This window comes from Pangasianodon hypophthalmus, chromosome 10 (assembly GCF_027358585.1).
Source record: "Pangasianodon hypophthalmus isolate fPanHyp1 chromosome 10, fPanHyp1.pri, whole genome shotgun sequence".
NCBI lineage: Eukaryota > Metazoa > Chordata > Actinopteri > Siluriformes > Pangasiidae > Pangasianodon > Pangasianodon hypophthalmus.
In genome coordinates, this window is record NC_069719.1 from 29,219,083 (window position 1) to 29,233,749 (window position 14,667).

The window sequence follows — 14,667 nt, forward strand, 5'->3', positions numbered from 1 at the left end:
TTTTTCCAATTTTCCACACGTTTCCAATTTTTCCTGTTTATGTTGCTATGTTTATGTAACATACTTTATATGAATCTTCCCACATCCTAAAATTCATTTTCATTTTGTCTCCTAAAGTTAAAAGCTCATAATCAAACCCAGTTTTAGGAACATTGTTAAAAAAAAACTTTTTAAAAGTATAAATTTTAAAAAGTTTAAAATGTATAAAATGAGGATATGAAGCAAGTTCTTAACAAAAGTTCTTAATAAAACACATCTGTGAAACTTTATAATGAGAAAATTGACCACAACTGAGTTTTCACACGCGTTCTAGATTAGACGAAACCCGAAAGTAATCAGATTAGATTCAACAGATTATATCACTGACTACGGCTTTAATTACGTCATTTATAATTAGTAATACATTTACAAACCACTTTATATTACTGTACATTAACATAACACACTGCGCGTGTGTGTGTGTGTGTGTGTGTGTGTTGAAGCAGAGTTACTGTTACATCCAGCAGTTGATTATTTTCCTCTAACAGCACGTCCCCAAGTGTTTTACTCCTCTTACACCACAACAATTTACCAATTTTTTAATTTATTAAAGAACAACATGTTATACTTTTTATCTGTTTATAGTTATATTTTAAAAAAACAACTTAGTTCCTGTTGTCACTTACGTTATAGCAGCTAGAAACGTTCCCTCAGCAGTTTCTCTTTATTCTCTCTCTTCAAGATAAAAAGCTTGTCATGTTACAGAGAAACGGCAAAGAAGCGTAAACTCCTCTGTCCTGAAGATGCTGGAAAATGTAAAGTTACAGCTTCACCTCTGATTGTTACAAAGCGCTGACACTGGAGACTCCTTCCATCAGTGTTACATAAACATCTCCTTACTTTAGGAAAACTTCACCATATGAATGATTATATTAATCTGTTTATTATCAGTGGAGCGTCGCTGTACGCGTCCCTGTGAATGAGCTGTTGCTATAGAAACGATACTGTATCAGAGCGAGCGCATTAATATAAACCTGTGCTACGGTCAGAGCTGCTGTTATAGAGAATTAATCAACACCTGACGACCAATCAGAGTGCAGAACTGTGTAAAGCAGGATAAAGTATTTAACAGTAACAGTAAAAGGCATTTTTTAACATTATGAATCAAATATTGGCTGTAATAATCTCCTTTAATCCTTTAATCAATGTTTACTCCATTAATAAGAATAAAATAAACCGATATGAACTAACATGCTGATTCATTTGTGTGTGTTAACGTGATTAATTGATGTTAAGTTGTAATTTATAAATAAATCTTTATAACCACTGACCTCCTCTGATTATTATTTAATTTAATTCATGCTAATTTATGCAGACTTGTTTGTTTCCTAAAGCAGAAGATCATGTTTGTTAAAGGAACCTGAAAGTAAACACTTCTTTTTTATCATTCCACTTTATAGAAAAAAAACTTTTTAAAAAAGTTAAGCGTCTGATTTTGAGCTGAAGAGTTCATCAGGGTTAAAGGTTTGAATCTGCAGACTCATCGCTATGACGACAGATGCTCTGAGTTGCCTTATTTTCATACATCAAGTAAGCAGCGTTCGTCAGAGGAAATACACCCCCACACACTCTGCATCTGCTATAAATCTCAGAGCCGTCCGTGCAGCAGGTACCAGACAGAACCACGAGCAGCGGAGAGAAGCCGAACAACAGGGCGGAAAACATGGCTTTAAAAATCACACTCTTAACGGTGAGTTCTTTTTAAAAGTAGAGAGAATGAAGGCTCTTAATTATTTATTCAAATCTCACTTTGCTCTTTATTGCATAGAAAATACAACTTCTTCAGTTTGTTCTTTAAAGAGAACCTTTAAAGATGGAACTGCTTTTTCTGTGCAATAAAAACCTTTTTAAAAGAAACGCTATTAAACCGTGATGTTAAAATCTCACTGAAAAAGGAGAAAGTGCTCCATCTAGAACTTTTAACAGCTGAAATCCTCAGCAGTCCAGAGCTCTCGGAGAGCAACCAGAGAGGAACCGGAGAGGAACCGGAGAGGAACCAGAGCTCAGCGACGATTATCAACACACAATTCACATAAATGATAGAATTTAAAATTCATTTTAACTCTCGGGTTTTGTGCATTTCTTACACTTTTTGGAGAAATTGTTAAATCTAGAACATTACGTGGTTTTTTTTGTAATATTTTGAGAGAACCTGGTTAAGAACGATCCAAAGTAAAATATATATCTTTTCTGCTCATGTCATTATTATTATTATTATTATTATTATTATTATTATCATTATGGTACTCCTGATGCAGAAATTAAAGCGGTGCAGTGGATGATGGGGATTTTTGTGTCTCTACAGCTGCCGTGTGTGGCGATGATGATGATGATGATGATGATGGTTGCTCAGGCTGCTCCTCAGAAGCTTCAGGGAAAAGCTGGAGCTCATCACAAACCCGCAAACTCTCATGGAGAAGATTCTCCGAAATACTACATCATCAGTAACCTGGAACAGGAAATCAAACCGGCGTCAATGTCCATCCGGCCAATCCACAACGACTCCATCTCACCCTGGGAATACATGTAAATACACACACTCACACACACACACACACACACACACACACTCTACACACACACACACTCTACACACACACACACACACTCTACACACTCATGTTATTAAGTGTAAAATGAGCTCTAATGGCAGTGCTTGTAAAAGATTTTAAACGTGTACATTCTGTATCGGTTTACACACGGTGCCTTCCGGAAAAAAATATTGTAGCTTTAAACTTTAATCATTGTTATTGTTAATCATTGTAAAGTTTGTCAAAAAAAACAACCCAATGTTAACAGTGTTTACTATAAAACTATAAAATGAGCAAAAAGTTAGTACATTTTAACGTTACTGTTAAATCAGACCCAATAATCAGGTAAAATATTTAATTAGCTAGTTAACTGTGATTGAACAAACTGCAGGATGAGTTCGTTTAAAAATGTTAAAACACGTAAAACACGTAAGTGTGATGACGTCTCTGAGCGTTAATGAACATCGCTGTAGCGTAATTACTGCGCAAAACTTCACCTTTTACCACATTTTTGTGCCGTAAATGTGCTAATAATAATGTTCATAAAAAGGATAATTAGCTGTGTGTGTGTGTGTGTGTGTGTGTGTGTGTGTGTGTGTGTGTGTGTGTGTGATGTTAACTATGCATGAATCAACATCTGTAACCGAAACCCACCTCATAGCTACGCCGCTGCACCGCTACCTCTCAGGTCACCATACGCTAGTCAGCTACATTTATTATAAACATTTCACAATTTCTACCTTTTAAAGCGAATTAAACTCGTCACGGTGAAGGACACAGTTACCATATTTTTATCTTTCTAAAAATAAAATAGTTAGCAAGGTCACATTACGTCAGCTGTGTGAGTGTGTAAAATAAAAAGACGTAACAAACAGCACACTTTATGTTATTATCATCATGCTTTCTAAAAAAAAATAACTTTACGGTACATTTAACAAGTTAAAATGCTAACATGCTAACACGCTAACATGCTAAAATGCTAACATTCTAGCCAACAAGATCACATTATATTAGCTAGTTATATTTATTGATTTATTTATTATTTTATTTAACAGAGACAGACTGTTACAGAACTCAAAAGTGTTTCATTCAAAACACTAACTGCTAACTGCTAACCGCTAACCGCTAACTGCTAACCGCTAACCGCTAACTGCACAGACAGGAAAAGCATGCACTGTATATTAAATATAAAGTAAAGCTGGTGAATAAAGTAAAACATTCTGACATTAAATGCGTAAAGTGAATAAAATGAATAGTTTTAATGTCGTATGAAGGACGTGATGTGATGCGTTTGCGTGATTTCGATTGCATTTTTTTTTAAATTTGAAAGAAAACGCACAACAAAGAGTCAGATTTCTTTCTAACGAGTTCCTTCTCGTTTATATTTATAACTGTATATTTTATTCTAAACGTAAAGCGAGACATTTATATATTTAAATAATAAATTGTCGCACTGTTGACACTTGTGCGCATTATCCGAGACCTGTTATTCATTTGGTTGATTTATTTATTTGCTGGTCTTTTTGCAGCTCCACGACCGATTCGAATCGGATTCCGTCTCAGCTGCACGAGGCTCGCTGTCTCCTGACCGGCTGCTTAAACTGGAACGGCGTCGAGACCCTGGAGTTGGAGTCCAGACGGATTTTCCGGCAGATTCCGGTCCTGCAGAGAGTCCGCGGAGACGACAAGAACTACTTCTTCAGACTGGAATATAAAACCATCTCGGTGGGCTGCACCTGCGTCCGGCCGTACGTCGAGCAGATCTGACGCAGAACACGCCGCAGTTCCCCTGGATTTTTACTATTGACTCTATTATTATTACTATTACTATTATTATTATTATTATTATTTATTATGTATCACCTGCGTACCTTTTATGAGATTTGATTTTATTTATTAGTTTAATAAGAAGCTCATGCAGATTTTTCCAGAATGTGTGTTAGGTCTGTTATTTATTCACTGAAGACATGTCTGAGGATGGAAAGTGAAATAAATTAATTTATTGAAAAAAAAAATAGTGATGTATTTCTCTTTCTTTCTTTCTTTCTTTACACAAGTAAATGTTTAACTGGTTGTAGCAGCAGCGTTTCAAGAACACACACACACACACACACATATCTGAAGAACAACAGGGCTTGGTGGTTACCTGATGTTGGAATGTCCATATGCTGTGTTTTACCCATAATGCACTGCGTATGAGTAAATATACACTTCAGATGAGTTTGTAATGAAATAAAGTGGGTTCGTAGATTAGATTAATCTAATCGCTACTCAGCTGTAAAAGCTGCAGATCCCTCAACACTCTGAACGGCCGGTTCCTCAAGGTTCTGCTGTAGGCCTGATATTATTCTCCTCTTATCTCCAGCCCATGATGATGGACGTGACGTCGGCGTTCACGTCTACACTGATGACACACGATTAAACTCATCATCTCGTGAAAAAGACATAAAAGTCTTAATGGATTCAAACTTCGTTCTCCTAAAGTCAGATTGTTGAATGTTGGTGTAGCTCTAGATGCTGGTTTCTCATCTGACTCACAGGTAAGAAACATCTCTATAACTTCATCATCATCTCAGAAAAACGCCACATGATCCTGAGAAACTTCATAACTTTATAAGCTGGAGATGTTGTTGTTGTTGTTGTTGTTGTTTATTTACAGAAGCTCAGAGCTCACTGCACTCCTACATTACGGTTCTGACCCAAACACAGCGTCCTGCTCGTGAGGTTTAGAGCTCTGACGCATCCCACTGATCTCCTGAAGCAGTTTATCCCGTCTCACACGCTTCCCTCAGCTGATCAGGATTACTGTTAATCACACGCAGCCACGGGAACACCACGCTTCCGTCATCTCCACAAATCATTAGCACAACCTTCTTCTCAGCTCTTTGTACTTTTATCTAAAGCTAAATAAACTTTTCAGTTCTCACAGAGTTCATTTATTAGCGATTCCTGATTGTTGCTGTCTGAACTTTTAGATTTTAAGCACTGAGATTTTGAACAAAATGAAAAGTGCTCTTTAAATGAAATGATCATAAATTATTATTATTTTACTCCTCAGTGTGTTTGTCTTAACCTCCATGAACCTCTGAAGATTTCTCTTTCCTCATTTCTGAGATAAACAGACAGATATGTGGTGCTTTATAGATGTATATGATATATATGATATATAATATGTGATATATATGTATATGTATATGAAGATATTTTCCAGCAGGGATGAGCTGCTGATGCACACACTCCTGCTGATCGGTGGACTGAATTATAAAATGTTCAGAAGGTTTTCTTTGTTTTAGTTTATCCCTTTAACATATTCAACATAATTAGTTTATCACTTCAACAAAAAGCAAAAACATCTTTTCTTTTTACTGTAAAGTCTGAATCTATAAGTGAATTTGAATCCTGATTTTTTTTCTCTGATCTCTGTGATGAGACGCAATTTACAGTCCAGTCTCTAGATCAGATCATTCCTATATGAACCCAGTTAACGCTGCGTTCACACCAGCGAGCGACTAATCGCCCGAGTCGCTTGGAGTTTGGCTCTCGTGGGCGTGGCCTGTTCAGAAACAGTAATAAATTCTAAAAAGTCTACTCTACCACCCAGTGTACGAGTTACACACGCTATATTTGTTTAGAAAGTTTTTTATTTACGTGTATTTACACGCTCAGCTTTGTACTGGCTCATGCCGTGTTCTCAGATTAGATTAGCAAAGCGAGCTAACAGTCCTAGCTTCATACGCTCACCAGGGACACAAATGATTTCTGCTGCTTCTTTCCAAGCTTTATTTTTCTTCCTAACGTCTCTGTGTACGTTTAATAAGAGCTCGAGTATGACAGGAGAAGATGAAAGCACGCTTCTAAGTTTTTCTTATGAAATAATTGCAGGTAGAAACTAAAGCTGTGAGCGGGGAACTGAAGAAACCTCACAGTTAAGACGATCGCCTGGATTTGTCGCAGTATGGTGTTAAATCTAATCTGCACAGACTTTAGGTTTAAACGTCGCTGAAGTCGCAGCTGTGTGTTGAAGACGTACGTTACGCTCGTGTGTCACGGTTATGGCTCGCTGGTGTGAACGCACGCTTCTGTGTAAGACGTGATCCGTCATGAGTGTGAGAGCGCCATTACAGTGTTAAGGCTGAGTGAATGAAAAAAAAACTAAAGCCGTAGCACACAGCAGATCTTTAATGCCCTTCGCATCGAAAATATATTACAATTTCTGTACAGCAAAATCGAACAGCCAAATCAGAAACCAGCTGATCATGGAGGCGTTGGAACATATTCACAGCAAACAAGAGGGTTCGAGGTCTCGCTTTAACAAAACAGGCACAAGAAAGTCCAAAAACACACCTCAGACACCTCACACACCTCACACACACACACACACACACTCAGTTTTGGCACAGTTGGCTCCTCGTATTAAATTAGCGCTGCTCCTGTCTCCGACTCTGCTGAAAAACCAGTCACTCTGTTTCTCGTCTCGCAAAAAAACGGCCGCACAAAAGCCATCGTAACCATAGTAACAACATCACAACCTTCTGTGATTTTCGCTTGTTTTCGTTTGTTTGTTTTTCCCCAAAAAAAGCTAATAAAGCTCATGGCTTTATCGCATTCAGTCCTTTGGTGAGCGGGATCCCAAAATGTTCAGAAGACCTCAAGGCACCTGGAACATAAAGGCCAGAGACACCGAGGTTAGGAGCAGGACCACGCAAAGCACACACACACACACACACACACACACACATAAAAAACACACGCACACACATAAAAAACACACGCACACACATGGAAACGGAGTTTTACACACTTTATCAGGTCATGCAAGCATTAAAACAAACCACGCTTCACATGATTCACTTCCTCTGATATCGAGCCGTTATTTAATTTTACACAATAAAACTGACAAAGCTAATACACACCAACTGCAACTACACAAACTACAAGTTTACGTTCTTACATCATCACAAAAACACATCACAACCCCGTCTCTGCGTCTCAATTCGCCTACTTCTACTACGCACTACAGTATTAGTGAAGGAAAAGTGCGTACTTTTGAGTGTGTAGTAAAGAGTCGTATGCGAGTACTGGGACGTTCTCACTAACACGTAACGATGTAACGGAAGAGAAGAGAACGTTGTTGCCTGGTTACACACGCCGTCACCGTAAACAACCTCCTCGCCGCATTTCAGCTTTTCTTCATCATTTCATTTTTTTTCTTCTTTCATCATTTCATTTAACATTCCCTTGATTTATTTTCCACGTTTCATTTACACCTCTCTAAAACACGTCCTCGGATTCGGAGAAGCAAACCGTCACCAAACTCCTCCTCCTCCCTCGCGCAAGGAATCGTGGGTAATATTGTCGGTAAGATTTACTTGGAAAATCTCCAGGAATCAGTTGAGTATCCGGGAATCTTCGGGAAACTCGTTTCAGCAGCCTACGATCCGGGACCCGATGATCCTAATCTCGGCTGTTGATCAGGACGGATTGAGACGCAGCGTTGTTTAGTTTGTCGATCATCAGACAGTGAATCCGATCTCTCTTGTTTACTGACACGCTGCAGGAAAAGATTCTGTGATTGGTCGCATGTCACGTCCATCAGACTTCCTGTTTCTGCGCATGTAGCTGGTTCTTGGTCGTGTTCTTTGAGAGCAGTCGAGGTTTGTGAGACCAGCTGTAAAGGCCCGAGTGTCTGAGTGATAAACAGTGGAAGAAGAATGATGTGGACTAGAAAGCGTTCCCAGATAACGATGAGCACGAAGTCACGACTTACTACAGACAGAATATAAGTTTAACTTCAAGAGATTTTCTTTTGAATTTGATCTGTTTTCCTTCACGAGTAGGGAATATTGTGGGTCCTAAAGCAATTCCCAAAATCTGGTGAAATCTCAACGCAGGAGCGAGAACACGAGCACGAGCACGAGCGAGGAAAGCGTCTCCTGCTTTACGTAGGAAAAGATTTGCTCTGTTGGCATGGAAACGTGCACTCTATAAAATAATTAAACTGATTCAGAGACACGATAATCCTAATCTCAGACACTAATCAGGACGGACAGCAGGCGAATTGAGAGCAGACGCAGCGTGTGAGCTTAAAAACATGCAAAGTCCTAATGAATGTTCTTCTTTCTCTAACACTCTTTTGCGCAAATCTCACGCTGAAGCTCGGAAATTAAATCCAAATCACACAATTCCGGGTTTCCCCCCCACGTGACATCTAAACGACACGACAATGAGACGGACAGAGCAGCGTTTCCCGTTCTACTGCCAGTCCACCTCCATCTGCGCTTTCGTTTTCCTCACCTCCTCAGCGTGTTTCTCCTGCAACACAAAACAACAACAACAACAAAAACCTGTTAAATATCACGTCACACACACACACACACACACACACACACACAGAGTGCCTACAATAGCATTACTAGCAGTGACACTAATCTACATGATCTGGAGTTCGAATGCTAAGTGCATTCTGAAATGCTAAGTCAGTTTAGCATGACTGAGATGCTAACTCTAAATAATTTAGCAAGATTTAAAATGCTAGCTCATGTAAATGTGAATCTGCTTAAACTTTAACAAGATGTAAATGCTAACTGATGCAGCACTGAGCAGTCACGGAAGTTATCGTTTGTGTTTGTTAGAGTTTGTTGACGTTAGCGCATGTTAGAGCTTGTGGACGTTAGCGTATGTTAGAGTTTGCGGACGTTAGCGTATGTTAGAGTTTGCGGACGTTAGCGTATGTTAGAGTTTGTGGACGTTAGCGTATGTTAGTGTTTGTGGACGTTAGCGTATGTTAGAGTTTGTGGACGTTAGCGTATGTTAGAGTTTGTGGACGTTAGCGTATGTTAGAGTTTGTGGACGTTAGCGTATGTTAGAGCTTGTTGACGCTAGCGTATGTTGGAGTTTGTGGACGTTAGCGTATGTTAGAGTTTGTGGACGTTAGCGTATGTTGGAGTTTGTGGACGTTAGCGTATGTTAGAGCTTGTGGACGTTAGCGTATGTTAGAGTTTGTGGACGTTAGCGTATGTTAGAGCTTGTGGACGTTAGCGTATGTTAGAGTTTGTGGACGTTAGCGTATGTTGGAGTTTGTGGACGTTAGCGTATGTTAGTGTTTGTGGACGTTAGCGTATGTTAGAGCTTGTGGACGTTAGCGTATGTTAGAGCTTGTGGACGTTAGCGTATGTTAGTGTTTGTGGACGTTAGCGTATGTTAGTGTTTGTGGACGTTAGCGTTGGTGCCTCACCTTCTCCTGCAGGCGCTCGAGCATGGCAGCGATGTGAGCTTCTCTGTTCTCCTTGTTGATCTCCATCCTCTGCTCCAGCTTCTCTTTGGCCATTTTGATGAAGTTGTTGTGTTCCTCCACGGCTTTCTGAGCCACTTCACGCTCGTGCTCTCGCTTTTCAGCCAAATGTTTCAGAAGTTCGGCCTCCTGACCCTGAAACACACAGAAGCAACGTTATAAAGCCAGGGTTAGGGCAGATAATTAGCTAATTATTGCTAATTATAGCTAATTATTGCTAACGGTTTCACTGTGACATCATACACTTCATTCAGGTGCTAACACTCCTAACTGTTAGATTGTGATTGGTCAGAAGGTGTTCTATATATTTTCTATAACAGAAGCTCTGACAGTAGTGCAGCTGCAGCTGCTGTAGAAAATTAATCAACACTTCCTGACCAATCAGAATCCAGAATTCAGCAACGCCGTGGTGTAACAGTGAGTAACGATGATGTCTCACCTTCCTCCTCTCCTCCGCAGCGTCCAGCTTTTTCTGGATCTCCTCCAGCGAGGGGTCTCTGCGGGGCGGGATGGTGGGATTAAACTCTCTCTGACCGTCGAACGACGGCGGCCTCAGGATGACCTCGAAGGCCTGACCTGAGGAACGCTTGTTCAGCTCGATCACCTCCATGTCCCTGATAAGGCACAGGTTCAGATCCACCACGCCTGCACAGAAACACCACACACATCACCCCTTAACAACAACAACAACAATAACAGTAATAACAACAATAATAATAACAGTAATAACAATAAGAAGAAGAAGATGAAGAAGTTTTGTATATGTATGTAGCCACAAGAAGCGATGTGGGGGGTCCAAGGACTTTCACAAATAGGTCAAATCCCATAGATTAACATAATGTTGATGTTTTGTGCTCAGAGTTGAACATGTGAAATGCCCGCTGAAATCATGTTTACGCTTGTTTATGGAAGGAGAAATGATTGATGTACAGAACCGATGCGTGATAAACCATAAACGAAGTCAGTTTAAAAATGTCTGTTTAACTGCAAAAATAATGTTTATTCTAATTATTCAGTTCAATTCAGTTGTATAGCGCATTTAACAATGGACATCGTCACAAAGCGGCTTTACAGAAATAAATAAATTCAGGATATAAATTTTAAGTTTACAAATTTATCGCTAATGAGCGAGTCAGAGGTGATGGTGGTGAGGAAAAAACTCCCTGAGATGATATGAGGAAGGAACCTTGAGAGGAACCAGACTCAGAAGGGAACCATCCTCATCTGTGTGACGCCGGAGAGTGCGATTATAAATCATTCCCTCTATAACTGTGTACTACAGAGTCACAAGGTGTTAACTGTGTAACCAGGAACTTATAAGCTTATGATCAGCTTATGAATAAGAATGAATTCATTTCTGAATTCATTGTAGTTTTAACCTGAAGTCTAATAAAAGCAGCTGAACTCCCTAACTGTCATAATGGGCGTGGCCTAATATTCGAATATTCTAATGAGAACGCTGCATTGACATCCCTCTGTCTGAGACAGAACAAAGTAATAGATGTAAATGTGTGTGTGTGAGAGAGAGAGAGAGAGAGAGAGAGAATGTGTGTGTGTGTGAGAGAGAGAGAGAGAGAGAGAGAGAGAGTGAGAATGTGTGTGTGTGTGTATATATGTGTGTGTGTGTGTGTGTGTGTGTGTACCTTGGTGAGTTTTTTTGGTGGTTTTCTCTTTAGGCTCTGGAAGGATGCAAGAGCAGAAGTAGGCCACCAGGGGGAGCTCCTTCATCTTCTCTCTGTAGGCTGCAGGAAAAACACACACACACACACACACACACACACACACATATACAGGTACACGTTTAACCCTTTATGTCCTCTTGTAAAGCATGTATGCATGCACACACACAAACACACACATTCTCACTCTCTCTCTCTCTCTCTCTCACATACACACACACACATACACACACACAAACACACACATTCTCTCTCTCTCACACACACACACACACACACACACACGTACCTGCGAGAGTCATTGTTCTGTCTCTGAGGGTGAGTCTGCACTGAACCTGTGAGGAAATATTAAAAAACAAAACGATGTGATGATGTCATCAGGCATTGAGATGATGTGATGATGTCATCACTCCTCATTGATGTGTGTCTGTTGTATTTATAAATATGATTTATATTCCTAAAATGTAAAAGAAATCATCGTTAAACCACACACCCCAGCAAACAGGAAGTAAAGTGTGAAACACGTCACACACGTGAAACCTCTAATGGATTAAAAATGAACATTCTTATTGCAGCTACAGACAAATTCTTATCGAGGAAAACTAAGTTCATTTTCTCTAAATAATATTAGCTACGTTTAGAAGCTAGCGAGCAAAAATAACCTCACTGCTGTACAGAATGCTAATGCTGCCTTAATGTCGTATTAATAAGCGTGAATCTTAAACAGCAGCAGATAAAATCTCCTGCATGTTGTTGTGTTCCTGCGTTTACTTTTATTCACTGCATCAGTTTCATTCTTTTCTCATGCAGAGTGTTCTGTCTTTTCTCTTTTCTCTTTCTATCTGTCTCTTCTTCCCACACGTGTTGACTCACTCACTGTGCTCTTTTCTCTCTCTCTCTCTCTCCCCTGTGCCTCCACATTCACAATCCCACCACAAACACACACACACACACACACACACATTTAGTCTGCACGAATGCCGCGTGCTGATTTTAACGCGTAGGCCAATTCATGCATCAAACTTTTCTGTTTGCCAAAATGTGCATGTTATCATTAATAAATCTAATAAATCTCACATTCATTATTTATACAAACGCATTTTTGCATTTAGTATCTAATATAAAATCTAATTTTGCATCTAATGCACAGTTTTCACATAAACACATGCAGGAATTGGACGTGTGCTGTTTGCCTCTTATGTGTTACTATATACAGTATATACACTACACTACACTTTATATATACACTTTATATATACTACAAAAGAATTTATATGTGTAGTTATATAATATCACTCATGTACAATAATAATATAATAATACAACTTATTTTAATAAACAATTTTGTACAAAATATTTTAATTTTTCTGCAGAATTTCTTTTACCAGATTCATTCTAATGTGTGTGTGTGTGTGTGTGTGTGTGTGTGTGGAGACACACAACAGCTACTACGCTACATGCATGCACACACACACGCACACACACACACACTCACACACATATTTTATGTAAAAATAATCTTGTTGCACATTTTAATGCACTGTAATGATTCCAAATGACTCATTATGATTCTTAGAAATGATTCCAAATGATTCATAATGATTCACTTAAACGATCCTAAATGATTCATAATGATTCATAGCAGTTTGGAATGATTCATAATGACATTTAAAAATTTAGTAATTTGCACGGATTCATAAAGATTCCTAACAATATAAAATGATTCATACTGATTCACTGTGATACAGACTGATTCTTACAGATTCATATTAATATGCAAATGCAAAGATTTATATAGATTTATATATGTTTTATAAATGTTCATATAGATTTAATTTAACAGGCTGCAGATGAAAACATGCCGCAAATAAAAAAAATGTGTTTAATCTCTTCCACTCTGCACTTCTAACTCAAACCATGTGATGATGTCATCCTCCGATGATGTCATCTCACATGCACAACTCTCCCTAGCTTCAGAAACACACGCATATTTATAAGCTTAATTTGCTTATGATTGAATAATGCATGCACTTACACACTTCACATGCACGATTATAGCGTTATTGGAGAATTTACTGAAGAACATTAAAGCAGCATGACATCACTTCTGCACTCTTTGTCTATAATCTGTGCAGAGCAGATGAACGAGCAGAACGTGCAGGTGAGAGTGTGTGAGAGTGTGTGTAAGAGTTTAAGACTGTGTGTGTGTGTGTGTGTGAGTGTGTGTGTGTGTGCTGATGGAAAGCTGAGATCTTACCTCCGCTCCTCGGTGTGATGTGTGTGTCTGTGTGTTTTGTCCCGTCTCTCTGCTGCTGTTTGACTGCGCAGCATCAGCACCACTTCTGCTCTTTAAAGCATTACATCACCTCCCTGCGCTCTGATTGGCTGAGAGGAATGCAGCGCTCTGATTGGCTGAGAGGATGGAGCGAGGGGACAGGGGGGTGGTTAACTCTTTGTTAGAGGAGCTGCAAAGATTTACATATCAATGTGTGCTGAAAGCGCTGCAGGAAATAATGTTCATCATCTTTAGTTTTATTTTTTAAGAACATTTCAGAGATGCGGAGATTTATTTCTTCTAATCATTTTACAGCATCATTAATTAAAATATTTCATCAGGTTATTATCTTTCCACTTAGACAGAATGGGCGTGTTCTGAACAAAACACCTGACGTTACAGGCTTCCTAAACGGGATCTATCTGGAATCCCCTGCAAGAGGAAAACCCAGGTGTAAGGTTCTACAGCAGATCCTTTAACGGTTCCGCTAAACATCTACACATCCGCTTAGAACTTTATCTACATCTTTATCTACATCTTTATATACATCTTTATATACATCTACACTCTCCTGATGTTTGCATGATAAAATATTTTATTTTTAAAGTAAATATTTCTTTTTTTATTTCTGTAGAAAGTCAGATTCTGTTGTAAAGCTAGAACTGTAAAGATGAGACGCGGTGGAGAACCCTGCTCCAGCAGCGTGTATGAAGGATGAAGTGCTCTGTCTAAGATACACTTTTAGAAAAAGGTTCTTCAGTAGGTTCTTGGCATCCTTAAGGCTTCTTAGCTTTCTAAAAGGGTTCTAGTTTGGAAACTTTCTGATAGTGAAACTCTCTCTTCTAGGGTTCT

At 39.1% G+C, this 14,667-nt stretch overlaps 2 protein-coding genes across 5 annotated transcripts; one reads left to right on the top strand and one right to left on the bottom strand.

Annotated features, from left to right (window-relative positions):
- Nucleotides 1–1,647: 1,647 nt before the first annotated feature.
- Nucleotides 1,648–4,557, top strand: il17a/f1 (interleukin 17a/f1). Its single transcript, XM_026926871.3, has 3 exons — nt 1,648–1,729; nt 2,345–2,565; nt 4,100–4,557. Exons 1-3 carry the CDS (start codon nt 1,703–1,705, stop codon nt 4,335–4,337), a joined length of 486 nt encoding a protein of 161 aa, XP_026782672.1. The 5' UTR covers nt 1,648–1,702; the 3' UTR covers nt 4,338–4,557.
- A 2,172-nt stretch (nt 4,558–6,729) lies between these two features.
- On the bottom strand, nt 6,730–13,909 carry stmn4l (stathmin-like 4, like). Of its 4 annotated transcripts, none has more exons than XR_004578918.2 (7): nt 13,798–13,908; nt 11,830–11,875; nt 11,505–11,603; nt 10,301–10,506; nt 9,805–9,996; nt 7,615–8,882; nt 6,730–7,227 (listed from the first exon to the last, which is right to left on the bottom strand). XR_004578918.2 is itself a non-coding variant. In XM_026925987.3 (7 exons), exons 2-7 carry the CDS (start codon nt 11,840–11,842, stop codon nt 7,219–7,221), a joined length of 537 nt encoding a protein of 178 aa, XP_026781788.1. In that variant the 5' UTR covers nt 11,843–11,875; nt 13,798–13,909; the 3' UTR covers nt 6,730–7,218. The 4 variants fall into 4 exon arrangements, 1 of the variants encoding a protein (XP_026781788.1); XR_004578917.2 differs by having other exon boundaries at nt 7,522–8,882; XR_004578916.2 differs by having other exon boundaries at nt 7,372–8,882.
- Nucleotides 13,910–14,667: the final 758 nt, after the last annotated feature.

What these genes read in the sequence shown, in the direction of transcription:
- stmn4l (XM_026925987.3), bottom strand. An exon ending in CACCAAAAAAACTCACCAAG is followed by an intron (nt 10,507 to 11,504) that starts GTACACACACAC and finishes GTTTCTGTGCAG; the next exon opens with GCGTGGTGGATCTGAACCTG. An exon ending in CTGCGGAGGAGAGGAGGAAG is followed by an intron (nt 9,997 to 10,300) that starts GTGAGACATCAT and finishes TGTGTGTTTCAG; the next exon opens with GGTCAGGAGGCCGAACTTCT.
- il17a/f1 (XM_026926871.3), top strand. Translation starts at nt 1,703, where the DNA reads ATGGCTTTAAAAATCACACTCTTAACG. An exon ending in TAAAAATCACACTCTTAACG is followed by an intron (nt 1,730 to 2,344) that starts GTGAGTTCTTTT and finishes GTGTCTCTACAG; the next exon opens with CTGCCGTGTGTGGCGATGAT. An exon ending in ATCTCACCCTGGGAATACAT is followed by an intron (nt 2,566 to 4,099) that starts GTAAATACACAC and finishes GTCTTTTTGCAG; the next exon opens with CTCCACGACCGATTCGAATC.